Here is a 20,625-nt window from a genome sequence, read left to right as displayed (position 1 = left end):
AGGACTGAGAGATGAAGTGTATTTTACCTGTAAGGAGAAGGACTGAAGAAAGGAGCACAGCTGGAGACCCAACTCTGACAGGAGCTGAAAATAAACAAGACATATTTAAATTAAACACAATCCTAATCTTAAATGTCCTTAACAACACGCTGTCAATATTTAAGAATACACAAGTAAGTTTTTTTTTAGGTTTTTTAGGCTGTAATCTATCTATCAATAATAACAAGAATACAAAAGTGAACCTTGTCTATACACAATTATGCAAGACTCTTTTTTTGGAATGTGAATTCTTCAGTCTATTAAATCACTACATCTTGACACTTTGTCCTAGCTCTAAAACTACCAATACTTTGTCACAGAGAGAACAATCTCTGGTTCTCTTAGACTATCATTAATGCTCTCGGTATAATATAGATATAACGGTCTGTCTTTTTCCCCCCCAATTTGTTGTATATTACTTGAATTGAAGCAATTATTGCGATTCCACAGAGCTGTTAAGTTCATGATTCACCTGTCTGGTCAGAAGGCACTGATTATTAGTTTAATTGGTAAAGTCATTTATTTATCATTTATGGAAGGAGTCTCCAGTGTCAGTGCCTTGTAACATTCAAACATGAAGCTGTACTTAACTTCAAGTGAAAGAAAGGTTTGGTGAAGGAATGACTGTATAGCTTTTATAACGTGCGTAATAACTGTATGTAATAACTGTACATCATTTGTAAGCATTGGTTAACTGCTGTGGTATAAGAGGAATAAAACAATTTGCGATGCCGAGCCGGATCATAACACACACTCCCTTGGCTAGTTTCCTAGAATATCATGACCCACATTCTTATTTGACCAGTACAGAGACCAGTACTTATTTGACCAGTACATAATACCAGTACAGAGATCCAGATTGTAATCTTTGTTTATAACGACACAAAATTGTAACTCAGTAGTTAAGACGTTGCGCTAGGGTTAGTGTAGTTGAGTTCAAATCCTCTGAGCAAAGCCCTTAACCCTCAACTGCAAGCAGAAATAAGATGAATAGGTTGCTCTGGGTGCATCTGCCAAATACCACAAATGTAAATGTCATTAGAGATTAGGTTGAAAAATGCTGAAAAACATTTTAACATTAGGTTTGGGTGAACAAATGTGATCTGCTTTAAAAACAGCACGATTTTTTCAGTGCCTTTAAACTGCATTACATTTTATGCTTCTGTTAATATTAGATTTATTAGATAGATTAAATATTGATTATTAACCTGTTAAAATGATGTGCCATGACAATGTGATGGCTCATCAATCTCACTATATATTGGGGAGCAAGACTGAACTTTACTTCTGGGTCATGAACCAGATTATAATTTTTTTTCCCGATCAGATTCGTCTTTTTTAGCCTGGTCTTCGGCTGGGAAATGCAGCAACAGACACCATAGACCTCCAAAGCGTATAAATCAGTTACGGAAAGTTTATGATTGAACAAGTTAATCCTCAGAGTAATGAGTGAGACTTATTTGCAGTGAAAGACCGCACTGTGTGCTGAAGCTTTTAATGTTTTCAGCAGAGCTGTTTATTATGTAAAAAAGCAGATCCTCTCACTCTCCTAGGCCAGAGCTTATTGTGGGGAAATCTGGAGGCCAACAGCTCACACTACCAGACTCGGCAGTTTCACCGCATGCTCTCCGTGGAAGCCCCGGAGCCAAATTGCAAGATGGAGCATCTTACAGACAATGACGGCTGCTTTTAATAACATATTGATCTGTCTTTACCAGGGACTTCATCTGTCTTAGTCACCTGTGCTTAAAAAGAAAACAAGCCAAACAATTGAGCTTGATGACCTGCCTCAGCTTGGTGGAAGAGGTCCATAGTGGTCTTCAACAGGCCTTCTCCCCTTAATCACACACAAAAAGACTGAGTTAATGAAACAGCCATTCATCCTTAGCACTGAGCAGCTAGACAAGAGACAAATAGTAAAAGACATGGTGGACAACACCCCGGACCAGCAGGTGAATATCACTGCTGAACAAGATGTCATTTAGGAACACTGAGTTATGTAAAAACACGGTTAGTGAAAGTGAAATACAATATAGCAAGTAAAATAAAGTATAACTCTTCTGCAGTCATTTTGTGGTTAAACATGTTGAGAGAAAATAAAGATGAAAGCCAAATTCAAATGATACATGCTTCATGGGATGTGCATGCAACATCTCACAGCTGAAACGTTAGTTTAATATGAAACTTCTAATTTGTTCAGCACTCGTTCATTTGCTGCAATCTAAATTAATGCACTAGTTAATGAGCTTGCCATATTTTAGGACATTACATTTGCTTCCACTTTTCATCGTTTATGTTTTCCGTGCAAACACATCATGGGTGTGGGGAAAAGCAATGGAGATTTCAGGTACCTCCTGAGCTATAGTTAATGTGTTTATGATTTGTCCGCAGCTGCCCTGACAATGCAGCAGGCCTCGTGGCTTTATATTGCTTTTAGCAAGCCTGGCATTCTGGCTCAATTCTGAAAGGCAGAACAATGTTCAGTACCTGGTAAAGAGGTACATGGAGTATGCCATGCTGGATAGGCTCTGACAAAGTCGGACCACCTCGTGCTCCTGATTCTCCCAGCGATCCAACTCAGCATCCACATCAGAGGTAAGAAACCGAAGCTCCTGTCCCAGCTTTGTGATGGTGGTCTGATCCTGACCAACACAACAAACAGGCCCCTTTTGAAAAAAAAAACAAAACAACAGCTCAGCAGCAGTTCGTCCAAAATAATACGTTTTAGTTTTGCTATTTAATTTAATACTGCTTTTTATTTGCTCCCGTATCTGAAAATGAGGATGCCCAACATTACCCAGGTTTCAAAACTGCTTTTGTTTTCAGCCAAGAATAACAAAGTCTCCGTGTAAACAAACCGTGACTCAAGTTTATTTGCTGTACCTCTGTGTCGAGCCTGGCTGTCTTCGGAGTCTTCAGATTAGCCAAGTGCTTCTGGTCAGAGACAAATTGAAAACAAAATTCATTTCAAATAGGTTTATCATTTAAAAAAATTAATGAATGGGTACATGATAGTAAATGTATAGAGATAAATGAAAGCCAGTGTGTACATATAATTAGCCTGCATTAGTAATTCAATATGTGCAGAATTACAGACACTACAAAGTCTTTGCACAATGTAAACCCTGAATAAATGAGTGTCAAAGCGTATGTATAGTCGAGAAGCTGGAAAATATTTGATATTTCTAAAAAGATATTTGATATTTCAATATCTAAAAGATATATTTCACTGGACTCGCTTTATATTTGTATGCATGAATGTAAACAAGCTGCACAACAAAAAATGTTAAATATTTCAGGGATATAAATAACAGCGGCACCAAAAATGTGTTGGTCTTTTCAGAGATACTCACCCCTGGCCGAGGTAACGACAGATATGTTCTTTTATCCCCTAAAAATAAAAAAAAGTGTTGAAATGTTGAACTCATTATATTTAAAATTGAAATAGATCTAGGTTTTCGTGTTAGAACTTTTTCCTCTATTCTCAAAAGATGTCCATTTACGGCGCTCGGTCAACTACTTCAGTAAAAAGCAGGTGGCTTCTGCAGACTGTGTAAATATCAACCTGGTGCACCTTGAAAGTCGAAGATGATACATATCTCATCATATGAAAAGAAGACCTTTTTAAGAGCACAAGCTTCTTATAGCCCCTGCCCCTAGACCTGTAACAAAACCATACTGTAGACCTTTACAAGACCTGGACTGATGCCACTTCAGGATAAAGTCCACACTGACATTCAGATGAACGTTCTCTACCACAGAGGGACTGATGTGTGGGAACAGACAGTAAGAGAGAGCCCGCAAAATGTTGCGCTCAGCTTTTCATACAATGGCAGAAGGCAGCGGCAAATATGAGATATAACAATACGTGACCTTCGTATTAAAAGATGCTATCTAACATTTGAGTGGAAAAGGACTTCACTGCGTACCACAAAATATGTTCTACTTGTGGTTTGTGTGATATTAAAAAAAATTCTACCTTTAAGATCACAGATAAACATTTTTTTTTAATCAGTGAGTCATCATCCAGGATATTAAATGAATGCAACATTGAACGAATGCAACATAAAATGGCCCTGAAAATCAACATCCGCATTATTCACTGTGCACTGACGATAAAGAACATACCGGAATCTAATATACTGAGCCCAAAACTAACTTCAATAACATTCGAATATTAAATCTCACGTAATAATCTCCAGTGCACCTGGGATTTAAGGTCTGCTACTAAAGCATTTATTATTTATTGAGACTGAAGGATTACATGATTAGAAAACATATCTGCATAGAATAATCTGCTTTGAATATTCTACTCTGCCCGAGCAGAATATTTAAAGATTATTGGTTTAAAGTGACGCCGAAGTCTTGAGCTGTAAAGGTAGATAACAGTATGAGCTACAAAATGAAAGCATATGTTCGAGTGGCTCTTCGCCCAGACAGAACCCGGACTAGCAGGGCAGGATTGAGGGTATGATGGTGATTGGTTACCTCTGCGGCCTTCGAAAACGTCGCCGATCTCTTTCAGCAGGACGGCCATGTCACACAGCTGTGACTCCCAGGCCTCACAGAACACGTCCAGGTTTTCTTTGGCTATCTTACTGTTGGGGTGCAGAGCCAGCGTCTGAGCTGCAGAGATGATCTGAGCGGAGAGTGAGACAAACAATCATTAATGCAGAAGAGAGAAACTAAAGGATTACTTTTAATCATTGTTGTTTCAGTGAATTATAACGTTTCCCAACACTACTTTATAAACACATGCTTTACTCCTAAACTATCAGATATAATGGAAAAGAAAAAAAAACAGAGATGTGTTTCTATTAACAGAATGGATCCTGCTGATTTACTGAATTATTGATAGAGCCATTAACATGCACATCTAAAGCGACTGCTCCATGTTGTGCTCTTATTGGCTGATTGACCTTTAAGCTTCATTATTACAGGCACATGATGTCACGTTGCCTCCATTATACTCAATACACAAAAACAAAGATGGCAACAAACAGCTTATAAATACAAGATCTTCATTGCTCGGAATTCATATTCATTTAAACTATTTTACTATATAAATCACATTTAAACACAAAAATAACAAGTGGAGTAAAGTAAGTGGAGTACTAAAATAAGGTAAACAGTGGAAAAGTTGATACTGAAGCTTAAATGTTAACTAAATCAAAGTGCAACCTATGTTCCTACATTGTACACAGCCTGCCTATGTTCAGTCTACACTCGAAAGCATAATGGTTTATGGTGTATAACTGTTTATGGTGTATAACTGTTTATGGTGTATAACTGTTTATGGTGTATAACTGTTTATGGTGAATAACTGTTTATGGCGTATAACTGTTTATGGTGTATAACTGTTTATGGTGTATAACTGTTTATGGTCTATAACTGTTTATGGTCTATAACTGTTTATGGTGAATAACTGTTTATGGCGTATAACTGTTTATGGTCTATAACTGTTTATGGCGTATAACTGTTTATGGCGTATAACTGTTTATGGTGTATAACTGTTTATGGTCGATAACTGTTTATGGTGAATAACTGTTTATGGTCTATAACTGTTTATGGTGTATAACTGTTTATGGCGTATAAATGTTTATGGACTATAACTGTTTATGGTGTATAACTGTTTATGGCGTATAAATGTTTATGGACTATAACTGTTTATGGTGTATAACTGTTTATGGTCTATAACTGTTTATGGTGAATAACTGTTTATGGCGTATAACTGTTTATGGCGTATAACTGTTTATGGTGTATAACTGTTTATGGTCGATAACTGTTTATGGTCTATAACTGTTTATGGTGAATAACTGTTTATGGTGAATAACTGTTTATGGTCTATAACTGTTTATGGTCTATAACTGTTTATGGTGAATAACTGTTTATGGTCTATGTTTATGGTGTATAACTGTTTATGGCGTACAACTGTTTATGGTCGATAACTGTTTATGGTGAATAACTGTTTATGGCGTATAACTGTTTATGGCGTATAAATGTTTATGGACTATAACTGTTTATGGTGAATAACTGTTTATGGCGTATAACTGTTTATGGCGTATAAATGTTTATGGCGTATAAATGTTTATGGACTATAACTGTTTATGGTGTATAACTGTTTATGGTGTATAACTGTTTATGGTGAATAAATGTTTATGTTGTATAACTGTTTATGTTGTATAACTGTTTATGGTGTATAACTGTTTATGGTGTATAACTGTTTATGGTGAATAACTGTTTATGGCGTATAACTGTTTATGGTGTATAACTGTTTATGGCGTATAACTGTTTATGGTGTATAACTGTTTATGGTGTATAACTGTTTATGGTGAATAAATGTTTATGTTGTATAACTGTTTATGTTGTATAACTGTTTATGGTGTATAACTGTTTATGGTGAATAACTGTTTATGGTGATTTTATGGCCAGTCTTTTCTGCTTACTCTTCTTTAAGCAATGTGAGTTACAATAAGACAACTGTGTGCATCCCATTTCACCATACATACAACTTTTAAAGAATTATTTAATAATGAACAATTAAAAGCATGCCACAAAAGAGTGGGTTAATGTGACAGTGTTATTACAAACTGTAATTAGCCTCTGTAATTAGCCTCTCCAAAATGTTTATTTTCAATTTATATCAATTCTCAAATCTGATCAGATTATTAAGAAAGGAAGAAGAAGCTGGTGCAGGAAAGACTATAGCTGTAAAAGAATATGTCATAACAGGAACCAAGTGGGATGTGGTAGCTCGGTGGTTAAGGGGTTGAACTACTGATCGGAAGGTCGTGAGTTCGAATCCCAGGTCCACCAATGCTGGGCCCCTGAGCAAGGCCCTTAACCCCCAATTGCTCTGTTGTATAACTTGAAATAATTTTAAAAATTTTAAATTTTAATTCACTCTGGATAAGGGTGTCTGATAAACGCCGTAAATGTAACTAACTTTTTGCAGATATTGCCTACTATTGAATATAACTACAAACAGAAAATGTACTACATTTTTCTATGTTATCTTAAATAATTCAAATAATGGTTTAATTATTGAGAAATTGCTTTTGTATAAGAGGAGTTAAATCACTGTAGGCCAAGCAGGTAAAAGAATAAAGTTCACGGTGTTACAGTTACAGGCTGCATCACTCCACCCTGTTGTTGATTCTTTTCCTATAGCACCACACTAAGTGCATGTTTTATTACACAACATACTGCAGAATGTATTTGATTAGATGATAATTACTGAAGAACTTATTGCAGCCCTACTGATAAATGGCACGTAAAACATATCAGGATGGATATAATCAGGTTATATAAGTTGATATGGAGTGAAACATATTCAGATTGAGGAATGTGTTCTGTGAAGTCCAAATAAAGCTTCACAAATGCTTTTTATGTGAATTGGCCTTCACAAAGCGTCACATCCCTGTGTGTGTCCAACCCTTTTAGTCCCTTGATACCTGTGGACCAATGACATGGAAGGTCTCCTCAGCATGGATGCATGTGATCTCCAGCGGCTCTGTGCCTGAGATGTGGCACAGCAGTCGGCAGGTCTGAAAGCATACAGATGCAGAAAAATGCATAAGCACTACAGTTACAGAAGTGAGACTCCACCTGGGTTTAAAGCTGTGCTGCTCACCTCCACCAGCTGCTCCCTGTGCTCGGTGAGTGTGCGGGTGTAATCGGCCACCGCCTCGAAGTTTCCCTCGCCTCCCACGGCCTTCAGAGCCTGGAGCACGGCGTGATCAGAGTGTTGTTTTAGCAGCTCGCCGGCCCGTCCCACTGCTACCTTGTGGAGCTGACCGGGCAGCACAACACACCAAGTGTGAGCACGCGATAAAGAGAGAGGAAAAATTAGAGCATAGTGTTCACAAACCGGTCAGACATACACACACACACACCCACCCACACACACAGACACACACACAGAGAAGAGAATAAAAGGAACCTGCATGAAATAGATGGCTACATATGATACTGTAGGTTTGTGCATCTCTGACTTCCAGAGTATTGAATTCCTGCATGTATGTGCCAGATGTCTCACCTCACGTCTGAGCTCACAGAGACTCTGACAGGTCTTCAAAATAGCCAACTCCACTTCCTCCGTCACGTCTTTGGCTTTCTGCTACTCATGTCAAATAGGACAGAAAGAAAAAGAACGTTGGGTTTTTTTAGAGACAGAGAAGACAAAAAGCTGCTCAAATATGACCTCTCAGTGAATGTGCCTCTTTTGTACCAAATCACACTTGTTGCACTTAAAGCTCTTTCACAGTGGCTTAGCAGCTCAGATGCACTTCATGAAAGACTGGTTGCTGTCGTCAGAGGCCAGACAGGTGGGTCGACTCATTTTTTCCCCCAGGAGGATTACAGCAAGGTGTCAGGACAAACACCAGACACGCTGCTGCATGTGTAAACCATTCAACTGCTCTCATCTCCTAAGCTCCTGACTTTAACCTGTTGACTTTAGTGGTGCGCTTGCTCTTATCACCTCCATTAGCACATGTGCTCCATGCTCCTGCCAGTCCACACTCACACTGTGTCTGAAACACTGCAGTATTCGTCCTGTTTCAATTTACCAGACACTTGAACACTAACCCTCCTACAGTGCTACACACACGAAATAAACAGCAAAACATTTAAAAATGTAATATTTCAATAAACATTTCAATAAAATATGATAATAAACAGCACTGAGTCAGTATTCAGGCTACATATTATATTTGAAAAGAGTGCAAAGTAGAAGAGAAAAGCAAAACGCAGATCTTTTTTGAAAGTGAAAGATACAACTTTGAAAGATACAACTTACACTTACACAACACTGTCACTACACAACTTACACTTTCACTACACACAACTTACACTTTCACTACACACTATACAAAACTTACAATTTTACTACACACTACCAACAACTTACACTTTCACTACACACAACTTACACTTTCACTACACACAACTTACACTTTCACTACACACAACTTACACTTTCACTACACACAACTTACACTATCTACACTACACAACTAACTTGTATCTGCATTATGAGACACACTGGTTAAAAAAAATCAGACAGAAATTTCTCTTGCAGTTCCAGTCTATTTCCTGAAAACATTTGACATGATGTTCAGTGGCATGCATGAGGCATGTTTACCGAGTCAGTTTCAGCACATAAAGCAGGTTCACACATATGCCCCTTTCCACCAAGGCAGTTTGAGTGTTGGTTCAGAGCCAGAGCCTAATTTCAAATCAGTTCTTTCTTTTTCAACACCCAAAGCACCGGCTCTGAACCAGGAAAAGTAGCACCAAAACATTGCTGGTCTAGACTTAAGAACCGTTTGTGTTTGCCGCTGCTGCGCTAAGCTTGCTGCATAACGTTGTATACAGTGACGTAAGACTTGGCTCTGTTATGGCTCTGTAGCCCATGGAAAGGTAAACCGGTTCTTAAAACACTCGCCAGTGGAACCAACATCGAACCAGCACTCTGAACCAGCACCCGGTTCTTTCTGGTGGAAAGGGGGCAATACAGAAACCGTTACAGATTCAGAAATTGTTAAACTCAGATGAAGAACAGAAATAAAGGCACTAGAGTCTGATGGGATTCTGCAAAGCGCAGCATGTGTGTGACAGAAGTGCAAAGTGAAAAGGGTATTGAAGAGACATCAGGGAACTGACACGGTACTCGAGGATAAAAGAACATCTACAGCTAACATCTGATGGATTAGAGCTGTATATGACGCAAGGCCTGCAAAATGTATTAGCTTTAAACTATTTAATGACGTACAGCATAAGGAATGATAGGATTAGGAGAACTACTGTGCAACAAAACCAGATCCTATTAACAAACTCTGCTCAAACAAAGGAAGTGTGTATGAAATGGGTGTGCAGTCAGGGAAAGTTTAACTAACAGGCGATGGTTTATTATTTTGCATGTGTACATACATGTGTGTGTGTGTGTGTGTGTGTGTGTGTGTGTGTGTGTGAGAATGATTGCCTGTCGTACTGCCTGACTCCAGGCTGAGATGAGCTGCTTGGTTTCCTGCCGTGTTGTGTGGCAGAGCTGCAGGATGCTCTCGCGCTGTTCATGGCTAGTATACGCTGAATCAGTGAAGTCTTCAGTCTGTTCTACCAGAGCCTCCAGCTGTGCTGCTACAGTCTCACACGGCACACAGTACAGCGATTCCCTCAATCCCTCCACCTTATTCTGAAACACACACACAGTCTAAAATGCTGCAAAGCTCGTGGATGATATTTAGCAAAATGTAAAGACATGCCCAAAATAACGTTTGTAGAAAACAAATTCTCTGTGTAATCACAAGGAAAATGAATCAGTGAATGAATGCATTTGGTGTCAGGAAGAAAAAGTCAGGAAATAGATTCATGAGCCATTAGACTAAAGGTCCCAGCTTGGATTTTACTATGAGATATAAAAATATATTATGCTGAAAGAACAACCGAGTGCAAAAGTCTGCATCCCACATGGCTTTAGGATCAGAAAGGGAAATGGAGCAGAAATGTCACACAGATTGCCATGAGCTTGTATGGACAGTATTTACCTGTTCAGAGTTAGGAATGAAGTTAAAGGGAGTTGTAAAATCAAAAAGTGAACAAATATGCAATTAGAGAATATTTAGATCCCATTCGGTCAGGAAGACGCAAATGTTTGACCGGTATTTTTCCCCAATATCACTATTATCTGATAATGGAGGAACATCTATGATTGTTGGTATCAGTTGAATTTCGACTTTATTCATTACTAAAAGGTAAAACTTTGCAAACATGGAAAAGCATGTAAAAAAAAAAAAAAGAAAAGAAAAACCATTTTGACTTCAGAGTAAAATTTTTGAGTCATCTGTAATCTGTCTGTGTACATAGCTCTTGCCCCACAGCTGCACCTTAAGGTCTTTAATTCCAGCATAGATACTGATGGGCAGTGCTTTGGCCTCTCCACTGCTCCTGGCATCTGTCACGATCTCGATAACCTGCTCCAGAGCCAGACGCATACGCTGGAACACGGCGTTCTTGTTGATCCGTGCAGACTCACAGTCTGGGTGCCTGAGACACGTCTGGAGAGAGAAAAACAACAGCAGAGTGAATGAGGGAGAATGAGATCTGATGGCAAAAGTGTGGAGTTTTTTGGGACAATTAGCTGGTGGCCATTGAATGATCAAACAGGAAGATGACAGTATCATTCTATCAATGAGAAATGACAGTCAATTAATCATATATATGGTGACCTAAAAAATCAACACATCATGACATTTTTGTCATTTCCTACTCTTTTCTAGAGAGAGAGAGACAGAAACACACACAGTGAGAGAGAGAGAGAGAGAGAGAGAGAGAGAGAGAGAGAGAGAGAGAGAGAGAGAGAGAGAGAGAGAGAGAGAGAGAGAGAGAGAGAGAGAGAGAGAGAGAGAGAGAGAGAGAGAGAGAGAGAGAGAGAGAGAGAGAGAGAGAGAGAGATGCTATTAATTTTAGCTGTGATCAAGAGGAAGTCTAGAAAAGCCTATATTTTCAGAGCCACATAGCCATTTAGACAGCTGCTCTCTGATTATAAAATGAATTGATTAGACTTATGTCTTTTTCACTGTGGCCTCCAAAAGCTTGATCAAAGTCTGGATTCTCACTGCAGGAAAATTACATGTAACCCCCCTGTTATAATAGTCTATAAAAGACTTCTGAAGTGAGGATTTGTGCTCATTCGGCTATGAAAGCATTAGTGAGGTTAGGCGCTAAGGTTTAGGGTGCTAAGGTGAAGGTTTAGGGTGCGGTCAGCATTCCAATTCATCCCAACAGTGTGAAGGACAGTCGAGTTCTTCCACACACATCCAGGCTCATCATATCATATTGTACCTCTCTCTGTACATAAGACACTGTCATGCTGGAACTTGTTTGGACTAGAGCCCTTTGTGAAATAAACAATAATGCTACAGCATACAGAGACTAGACAATTGTGCAATTCCATCATTACCCTAGAAGAGAAACGGCCAGTAAATGGTCTGTTCTATGTGTTTATTTAAATTAGATGTGTTGAGTAAGATTTGTAAACACACGTTACCTGCATTTTAAAGGTGGATGGAAACCTGAGAACCTGGAGCAAACCCATGTACACACCAGGAGAACGTGAAAAACTCCATATAAACAATAACCTGAGGTGAGGATCAGTGAGGGGAGTCTAGATCTGTGAGGCTGCAACACTACCAACCACACCACTGCTATTCTGCTTTCTGCATTCTAATTCAATCTTAATCTGTCACACAGATCCAGTCCTTACCCCGAAGACAAAAATGGCAGCAGCAGATTCACAGGGGTCACAAAAATTAGCTCTCATATTGTAATGACCCCTCTCCATCTGGTGCAATTTTATATTACACTTATACATTAACAATGCAGCTTATTATAATGTAAGCCAATGGTTCTCCACTGATCTTGCTTTAGGGCCCATGTCTGATTAAGTCACAACCCAAAAGCAGTTTAACTTTTAAAGCTTCTAATTTCCTTTATAAAATTCAGTGGAGGAAAAGCCTAAGTATTCATACTCAGATGAAGCTAATAAAACCAATGAAGTGAGAACTGCACTAAAAAGTTTATATTTGGACCACTTTAAAATAACTAGGGACAGCAATAATATGGTAACTTTTCTATTCTAACTAACAGACCATGCTCAGGAAATAAAAACACTGTTGGTCTTCTAAAAAATAAAGAATTGGATTTTATACATGTACAAAAACCATGTTATGTTTTGTCCTTAACGTAGGAAAATATGTTTAATATACTTAGTCTCACATTTGTGTCCTGAGGCCATGCTGAGTGAAGAACAGCTACCAGACTGAAAATAAAACCTTGAAAGTAAGCCTATGCATTTGAGGTTTTTGAGATGCACGCTGTTTAAAATACATGTCTTTCAAAAATAAAATTCAAAAAATATTTTTTTTTCTTTTGATGAAAAGTGAGAGACTCCATTCCTGCTGACAACCACTTGGACACCATTAACCTATAAGGGAAAGGAGCGCTCAACATCTAGTCCCTTCAGGAAGTCAAGAATCGACGACTATCCAAAGTGTCGTTGAGGAACGCTCTTGGGGCCACGAATACTTGAGAAACCCTTGTGTCATGTTTACTGTTTGTTATTTTGAGAAACCGTGCTGCAGTAAAACCAGTGTGTGATTTAGCTGCATGTATTACAGCAGACCTTAGAAGCAGTGAGGAGCATCATGGTACATTTCTCCAACACAGCACGGGCTGCGGCCATCCGTGCCTTCTGCTTCTCATCCTTCAGATCCTGAGAGAGGGAGAAAAAGAACTATATTACGCTGCTATGCATCATAGATGAGCTTTTTAAAAAAGAACGAAACATTTCTGAGAGGTTCATTTCTCCATATTCAAAACCCTGCTTGTCTCGTCACCATGAGATTTCTATCCACCTCACCAATAAATGGGAATGTTCAATAAGAACCTGACTATCAGGCAGCATTCCCAGAGCACCTGATGTGGACAGAGAGCATCTGAGAGCAGCCTATTGTACCACACACACCTTCCTGTATGTAGGAGTCTGAGATATGATGCATCTAAAGCATTGTGACAGGATCTTCAGTCACTAGCACCTAGTAAAGCTTCTACACAAGGGACCTGGGAATTGATATGTTGTCCGTGTGTGTGTGTGTGTGTGTGTGTGTGTGTGTGTGTGTGTGTGTGTGTGTGTGTGAGGCAGGGAACAATGTATCATAAAAGAAGATTTGATTATCGGTTATTATATTTCCCTTTATAAGAGTGTATAGATGGAGGTGGCAGATTGCCAGAGAAGCTCTGCAGTAAGATGGAGACGTGATGTGTTTGTGAAAAACTGACTGGCAGGAGACATTTCTGCTCACAAATAAGACACTCTTATCAGTACTTCAAAGCTTCCTGTTCTTCTCTAGAGCTCAGCTCATTGGGGTATTACACAGAGCTGGGAACTGATAAAGCTCAGTAAGCTTTACTCAAAGTACTGACTTAAATGGAAGACAGATTAATGACAATTCCAACATAATCAGATGTTTACGATAATGTCTAGGTTTATTCCTATACTGTGGAAGTGTACCGAATACTTATGTATATGCTGCACTTCCATTCCCTTTTTATGGTTTTAAGATTGAATTGAGGTCAGTCTCACAGGGAAAGACATGATCTGTAAGGAGAATACTCTCCTGAACACAGCAACTTGGCAGCAAAGCACACACAGTATGAGTGCAAATACCGTTACAAGAAAAGCTTAAGCTCCTGACTTTCCAAATTGTGCATCGAGAAAAGCAGTAAATGTTAAAAATGAACGTTTACTAGAACCTTTTATTTGTCTGATTGTCTGTAACGCATTCTTCACATTTGCAACACACAGGTACAGACGTGACAAATTAAAGGAAAACTGTCAGTTCTGTTATGCTGTCGGACACTTTATGAATACGTTACATGTTATGAATACATTTCTATCCTGCTGGGAGTCGTCTCACCCAGGACGAGTCACCCACACACAGGACATAAGAACTGACTGAATGGTCTGGTGACGACTAGAACTGTACTCCATGGCCTTCACAGTCACCAGACAAAACAAATGTTGGACAACATTCTCCACCACCATCAGAAAACCAAAACCGTGTTTTTTAAAAACAGTGTCAAAGTCTCTACAAAAACTTGTGCCAAGTTGCACGGACACATTTCTGTTGTTTTCCCTTTTTAATGTGTCATCCACCTGTACAAGTCTATCATTCAGCAGTCTTGGCCTATTTCCATCATACATTATGCTTGTAGTCGGCTGAGATTTTACAGTCATGAGGATTTTGGATTAGAGCAAAAATTTTAAAAAGTTTGTTAACTTTACGCTCTAACCGACCCTTAAGTCAAATTTTATCACCAGTGCTTTAGACTCGCTTTCTCATTACAAATCACATCTGGCCATGCAAGAATAGGTTAAGATGGAAATTCCTCAAGATTATGCGACAGTATCAGCATGGCGCTAGTGGTTTGCATGTGATTTTTTATTTCCAAAACTTTGCACCCCATGGCTTTATGTGGAAGATATCAGTACCTCAGTTGTATAATTTGTTCACAAAACAGAATTTTATGTTCATTTAATGGTGTTTACCTAGTTTCTGAAATATTACAGCAACCATCTCCACTGAATCTCACTAAAAAAGACTAAAATAAGCTGAAACTCTCAAGCAGCTTGCTATGATTCATGTTAATATTCAGTGAGATCTGGGAACATCAGTCATAACAGAAAACACAAAATTATGACCTTTAACAGAGCTGGAAAGTCTATAAAAGGTGTTTAGGAATATTATTAACAACGAAAATGATCATTTAGGAATGGGGAAATATGGGCACAATGACATGACTAAAGAAGATAACTTGAAAAAAAAGTGAAATTAGCAATTTATGACAGAAAATGTGGACAGAAAATGGAAGAAGGAGAAGAAGAAGAAGAAGAAGAAGAAGAAGAAGAAGAAGAAGAAGAAGAAGAAGAAGAAGAAAAAGAAGAAAATGGAAGAAGAAGAAGAAGAAGAAGAAGAAGAAGAAGAAAATGGAAGAAGAAGAAGAAGAAGAAGAAGAAGAAGACGACAACATCCTTACATTCTGCCTGTCCCCTGTAAGATGTGCAAATTCCACCATCTCATTGCCAAACTGACTGAAGATCTGCACAAACTCTTGAAAGCTGCTGACTCGCTCCAACTGCTCCAGTGTGACCAGCACCTGCAAACACACACATACACAAAAGCCTATGGAAAAGAAATTCAAATGGCATCGGTTCGAAAGGCTCTTTATGATCCTTATTGTTGCTAATTTCACTATAATTAATAGAGCTATGCATTTATTAAGTCTGCATGTTAAAGAGAAATTGCACATCTTCATGCCTCCCCATGGCAAAAACAAAAGCTGCAGCATTTCCTTTAGTGTTCTTAGGCACTAACGACTCCATCTGGAAAAGTTAAACGTTATGCAAACGTCTCCTTACAGAATCCCCCATCCACCCCCCACCCCTCTTTTTAAAGACATCAAAAAAGTGTGTGCTTTCACTTATTACTACTTGCTGCTTACTACTTCAGTCACCCGTTTGATGGACAGCCCACAAACACTGTATCTACACGTAACTACAAATACTGAAGCTCCCACTCTTCTCTTAGATGTTTGTTTTGGCTCTCAGAAGCATACAGCAGACTTTAATGAGGCGGTGCAGGCAGAGTCATTATCAGCCCCTCTGTCACGGGGTAGAACCAGGGGAGATGTCCCAGAAGAGTTTACTTGTCCAATGACATGAAAAATAAATCTCTCTTATGTCTATTTACTCAAACTAGAATGGTCTAAATATAGGCGTATGCATTATGTCACTTGTATTTGGTCTGTCCATTTGCGAATAATTACAGACATTTTATCATATTATTCATTAGTGGTCTCCAGCTATAGCTTAAATTCATTGATGTTTGCTATGAGGCTATGTAGGTCAGGTTCAGAACAGGGTATGCATGATCCTGAATCACGTGTATAAGCAGGTATTCGTGTACATTCGTGGAAATGAGGTAAAATATATTTGCATTTTGGGCGGGAGTAGAAAGATCGGATTGATATCCGATTCGCCAAGACGCATTTATGTGGCCTAATGTAAATGGAACAGTTTTAACAAATCAGATAGCTATCGGATCAGAGAAAACATGAAGTGACCAGGTGTAAAAAGGCCCTTACGTAGTTTATTTAGGAAATTTTAAAAAAGGGCATCCACTAGATGATGTGTCTGTGGCAGAACATAATGTCTGTCGAGTTTCCACGTCAAACCGTACCTCAAATTCCCAAATATTTCTGAATTTGCAATTTGAGACACAACACTTGTTTGTTTTAATGTGTCCATTTTCTATTGATGAACTTCACTAGTGCAGCATGTCATGATACTGAAAAGTCTTTATTCTGAAGGCGACGACTGGTAACATACTAGCAGCACATAAAATCCACCTTTAATGTTTCTACATATGAAGATTTTAATTGGAAAAAATAATTAAACATTGTGGTTCTTTCACGACACCAATCATAATTCAAGCGATATCTAGTGGCATAACCAGACCTTAAGACTGAGGGTGGAAGGTCTGGACTCTGTAGCAGTTTGATTGGCCAATGATCACCTAAGAGGACATCTAACTGGCATGTAAAGTAACCTACAAAAACAGACCGGTGAGTAAACATACACTGTTTAGTTATGAAATAAAAGTCGTGTAAATTAATGAGTCTGTACCGTAAACTAAACATCATTTGGAAAATCCAAAGTTTAGCTGATCCTCATAAGCGCTCATTGTCATGGTTTGATTGTCATCACCAATCAGATGGCGACTTCGAAACTTCTGAAACATTTAAAATTTTGTCTGGCATATGCATCAGACGTTCAGTCAATGGTTTGTAGGTGTGACGTCTGAGGCGAGAATAAGCGATTGCATGTGGGGTCACAGCCCCTAGTTTGGGAATCCCTGCCATAGCTCCATGAGCCATCGATTAAACCTAACTGAACACTTTTAATGTGAAAGAAAGACATCACATTTTCCTAAAAAGTGTATGTCAGAATAAGCTGCAGGTGCTTCACCATGTTGTTGTGCCCTGTGAGCATAAAAAGTTTGAAATGTAAGTATATTTATATATTGCTATAGCCACAGCAGAGGCAAACTTAAGCAGGAAAAATAAGGAGGTTTCAGAGCTTTGAATGGACTGATATAGTGAGTGGAAGCAGTGCAAGAAGCCTGGACTGGAAGAAACAGATAACGTGGCTGCTATTTGAAGCTCCTTGCTAGCAGAGGCTGTTATCAGACCTGGACAGGAACAAATTCAATTGGGTTCCTCTCTAATAGAGAGCTGCTCTGCCTCCTGCCTGTCCAAACAACTCGAAATGAACGTGATTAGCCCCGGCTCAGAACGTGTACACGTGCACACGCACGTATACACTCTTCTTAACAATAAAAACAGGTCCTGCTCTCCTGCCATGGTAGGTGTGCTGCTTCTCTTTAATTATCTCCAGAAGCAAGACAAGCAATGATAGGATCTGAAAGTGAAGTAGGTGGGGTGTGAGTGTGTGTATGTTGTGTGTTGCGTGTGTGTCTGAGTGTGTGTGAGAGAGAGGCTCCTGAGAACAAGGTTCACTATAATGAGTGATTTGAAGAACTCAGTGCATATTCCTCATAGAGAAGATGAAAGAGAGTTTGTGCTATTGTGTGTGTGTGTGTGTGTGTGTGTGTGTGTGTGTGTGTGGATGAGGTAATAGCATGTACTTACTTTGTTGCGGGAACTGATGATCTGTTTAATGACAATGCGATCTGCGAGCACCAGCACTTTGGTGACAGAAGACAGGAGCATACGAGCTGCTTTCACCATGCCCATCCTGTTACTGAACACAGTGCTGCGACCGTCGGCCTCGCACGGCTCAGCGCTATACACGTCTGTCAGCTGCGCTATTGCTGTGCCTACAACACAGACACACACAGCACTAACATACATTATACAATAAGGTGTGAACTCCTAAGTGAAGGTGGAAATTCACAAAAGAATCATGATCCATACTACAGAGAAATAAACACAAACAATTGTTTAAAAACAGATTTAAAACACTCAAACATTTTGTTTAGCAAAGTGCATTTGCAGACACAATAATCAGGGCCCAAAATAAAACAAAAAATATCATAAGCTTCTCAAAATTATTGCCAATTACAATTTGTCTTAAATGAGAGAGAGAGAGAGAGAGAGAGAGAGAGAGATACAGAGAGATAGAGAGAGAGATCCAGAGAGATAGAGGGAGAGAGAGAGAGAGAGAGAGACAGAGAGAGAGATACAGAGATACAGAGAACGAGAGAGAGAGATACAGAGATACAGAGAGAGAGATACAGAGAGAAGAGAGAGAGAGATACAGACAGAGAGAGCAGGAGAGAGAGATACACACAGAGAGAGAGAGAGAGAGAGAGATGCACAGAGCGAGTGAGAGATACAGAGAGAGAGAGAGAGAGAGAGAGAGAGAGAGAGAGAGAGAGAGAGAGACAGAAACAGAGACAGAGAGAGCGAGAGAGATACACAGAGATACACAGAGAGAGATACAGACAGACAGACAGAGAGAGAGAGAGAGAGAGAGAGAGAGAGAGAGAGAGAGAGAGAGAGAGCGAGCCCTACTCAATTATCTGATTTTGGCACTTATCTGACTGCATGTAAGCAGCATAATTTTGATTTCTTAAATCAGATTATTCCTTAATTTAAGGTCAAATCCACCCTGAATGACTTTTATATTTATCTTTGCTCTAAAATCAGGAAAACTTTTTCTGGCCTTGTCTGCCCAGCGCTCACTACCTCAACCGTAGTTATTGCACTGATCACATCTGCACTTTATTCATAATAGTACATGACCTTTCTGCCACTGATCTACATTTATATATTATACCTTGATCTTTGATATGTTCTTTATATTTTTCTGTATAGAATATCATTATATTCTGAACACCATGTCATCTTCAGTGTTGTCCAACATTTATTTTGTAATGAAATTCTAAGTATTAGCCATCTTGCCTTCTTTCATCAACACGTTGGGCTATTTTCATTACTTCCCACATAACTCACAATGCTGCTGATAAAGGAGGCAGTGGCTTTTATTCCTCAAGTCATCTTTACCCAAGGAGATTGATGCATGTTTCTGAGTCCAACATTTTCAGTATCGGCACACTGAATGCTACAGAATAAAAGTTGGAATAATAGAAATTCAGCTACAAGCCTAGCACGCTGACGTTATGACACATATTTATATATAAACACATTCAATGTGTTTTAACTTAAAATTTAATTTAAGTGCATTTAATAAATTGTTACCATTCTTCCAGTTTATTTTATTGGTATGCAATTGTATTCAGAATCAGTACTGATCCTTCCTCTCCTCTTTCCTGCCCTTTTTATTCTCTAATCAAATAGAAAATCTTAAATACATCCAGGTCTGTTGTCTCAAAACACACACACACACACACACACACACTAGAGTAAGTTGTGATCAGTTTTCTGTCATGTTGGGCTTTTTTTCTAGTATACAGAACCAAACCAGTGTCTCTATAACAGAAGGAACAGCAGGCTGAGAGTTAATAAGATGCTGCACATGGTCTCACTATTGTGTGTGAGCTGCAGGTAATAATCTGTGTGTCTTCTTAACTGCCCAGATGTGCAGGATGAGGCATCTGCCGTATTTCAGCATGGCATCACTTGGCATATGGGCCATCATAAGGCTAATACGATCTGTGACACAAAAGAAAGCTGGCGTTTCCCAAAGAAAATATGCTGAGAAATACAAGGATCAAAAAAATCTAATACAGATCCAGAGAGGCTGAAAACTGTGGCCAAGTGTAAACGAGACTAAAAAATAGAGACATCTGTTTGGGGTGAAAGCAGCATTTCAGCATCATTTCTCTAGTTTTGTTCTAGTTTGCTCTGCAAAAGACACATCACACTAAAGCTGTGATTGCATCCGGCAGCTGGTTCACAGCCAGAAATACAGCATTCAGTCTGCCTGTGCAAAATGATCCCGCGATATGGGCCAAATCAGTGTGCCAGCATGGGCTCTCTTAC

The 20,625-nt window shown here is 39.1% G+C and overlaps 1 protein-coding gene across 2 annotated transcripts in view; it reads right to left on the bottom strand.

Moving 5' to 3' along the window:
* The window catches only part of ctnnal1 (catenin (cadherin-associated protein), alpha-like 1), a 57,013-nt gene that overhangs the window by 8,734 nt on the left and 27,654 nt on the right, over positions 1-20,625 (bottom strand). The window contains exons 3-16 of one of the 2 annotated variants that reach the window (XM_060896909.1): positions 18,310-18,497; positions 15,637-15,756; positions 13,223-13,312; positions 10,926-11,096; positions 10,025-10,234; positions 8,078-8,158; positions 7,673-7,831; positions 7,494-7,586; positions 4,528-4,678; positions 3,393-3,430; positions 2,923-2,973; positions 2,527-2,705; positions 1,828-1,876; positions 28-84 (exon numbers count right to left, since the gene is read on the bottom strand). In XM_060896909.1, coding sequence (XP_060752892.1) covers positions 28-84; positions 1,828-1,876; positions 2,527-2,705; positions 2,923-2,973; positions 3,393-3,430; positions 4,528-4,678; positions 7,494-7,586; positions 7,673-7,831; positions 8,078-8,158; positions 10,025-10,234; positions 10,926-11,096; positions 13,223-13,312; positions 15,637-15,756; positions 18,310-18,497 — 1,637 coding nt within the window. The remainder of the gene's footprint in view (positions 1-27; positions 85-1,827; positions 1,877-2,526; positions 2,706-2,922; positions 2,974-3,392; positions 3,431-4,527; positions 4,679-7,493; positions 7,587-7,672; positions 7,832-8,077; positions 8,159-10,024; positions 10,235-10,925; positions 11,097-13,222; positions 13,313-15,636; positions 15,757-18,309; positions 18,498-20,625) is intronic. The other variant, XM_060896910.1, reaches the window with a different exon arrangement.

The sequence above is a fragment of the Tachysurus vachellii genome, chromosome 21, assembly GCF_030014155.1.
Source record: "Tachysurus vachellii isolate PV-2020 chromosome 21, HZAU_Pvac_v1, whole genome shotgun sequence".
Lineage (NCBI taxonomy): Eukaryota > Metazoa > Chordata > Actinopteri > Siluriformes > Bagridae > Tachysurus > Tachysurus vachellii.
The sequence above is the reverse complement of the archived record's forward strand: the minus strand, read 5'-3'. Positions and strand labels throughout refer to the sequence as shown.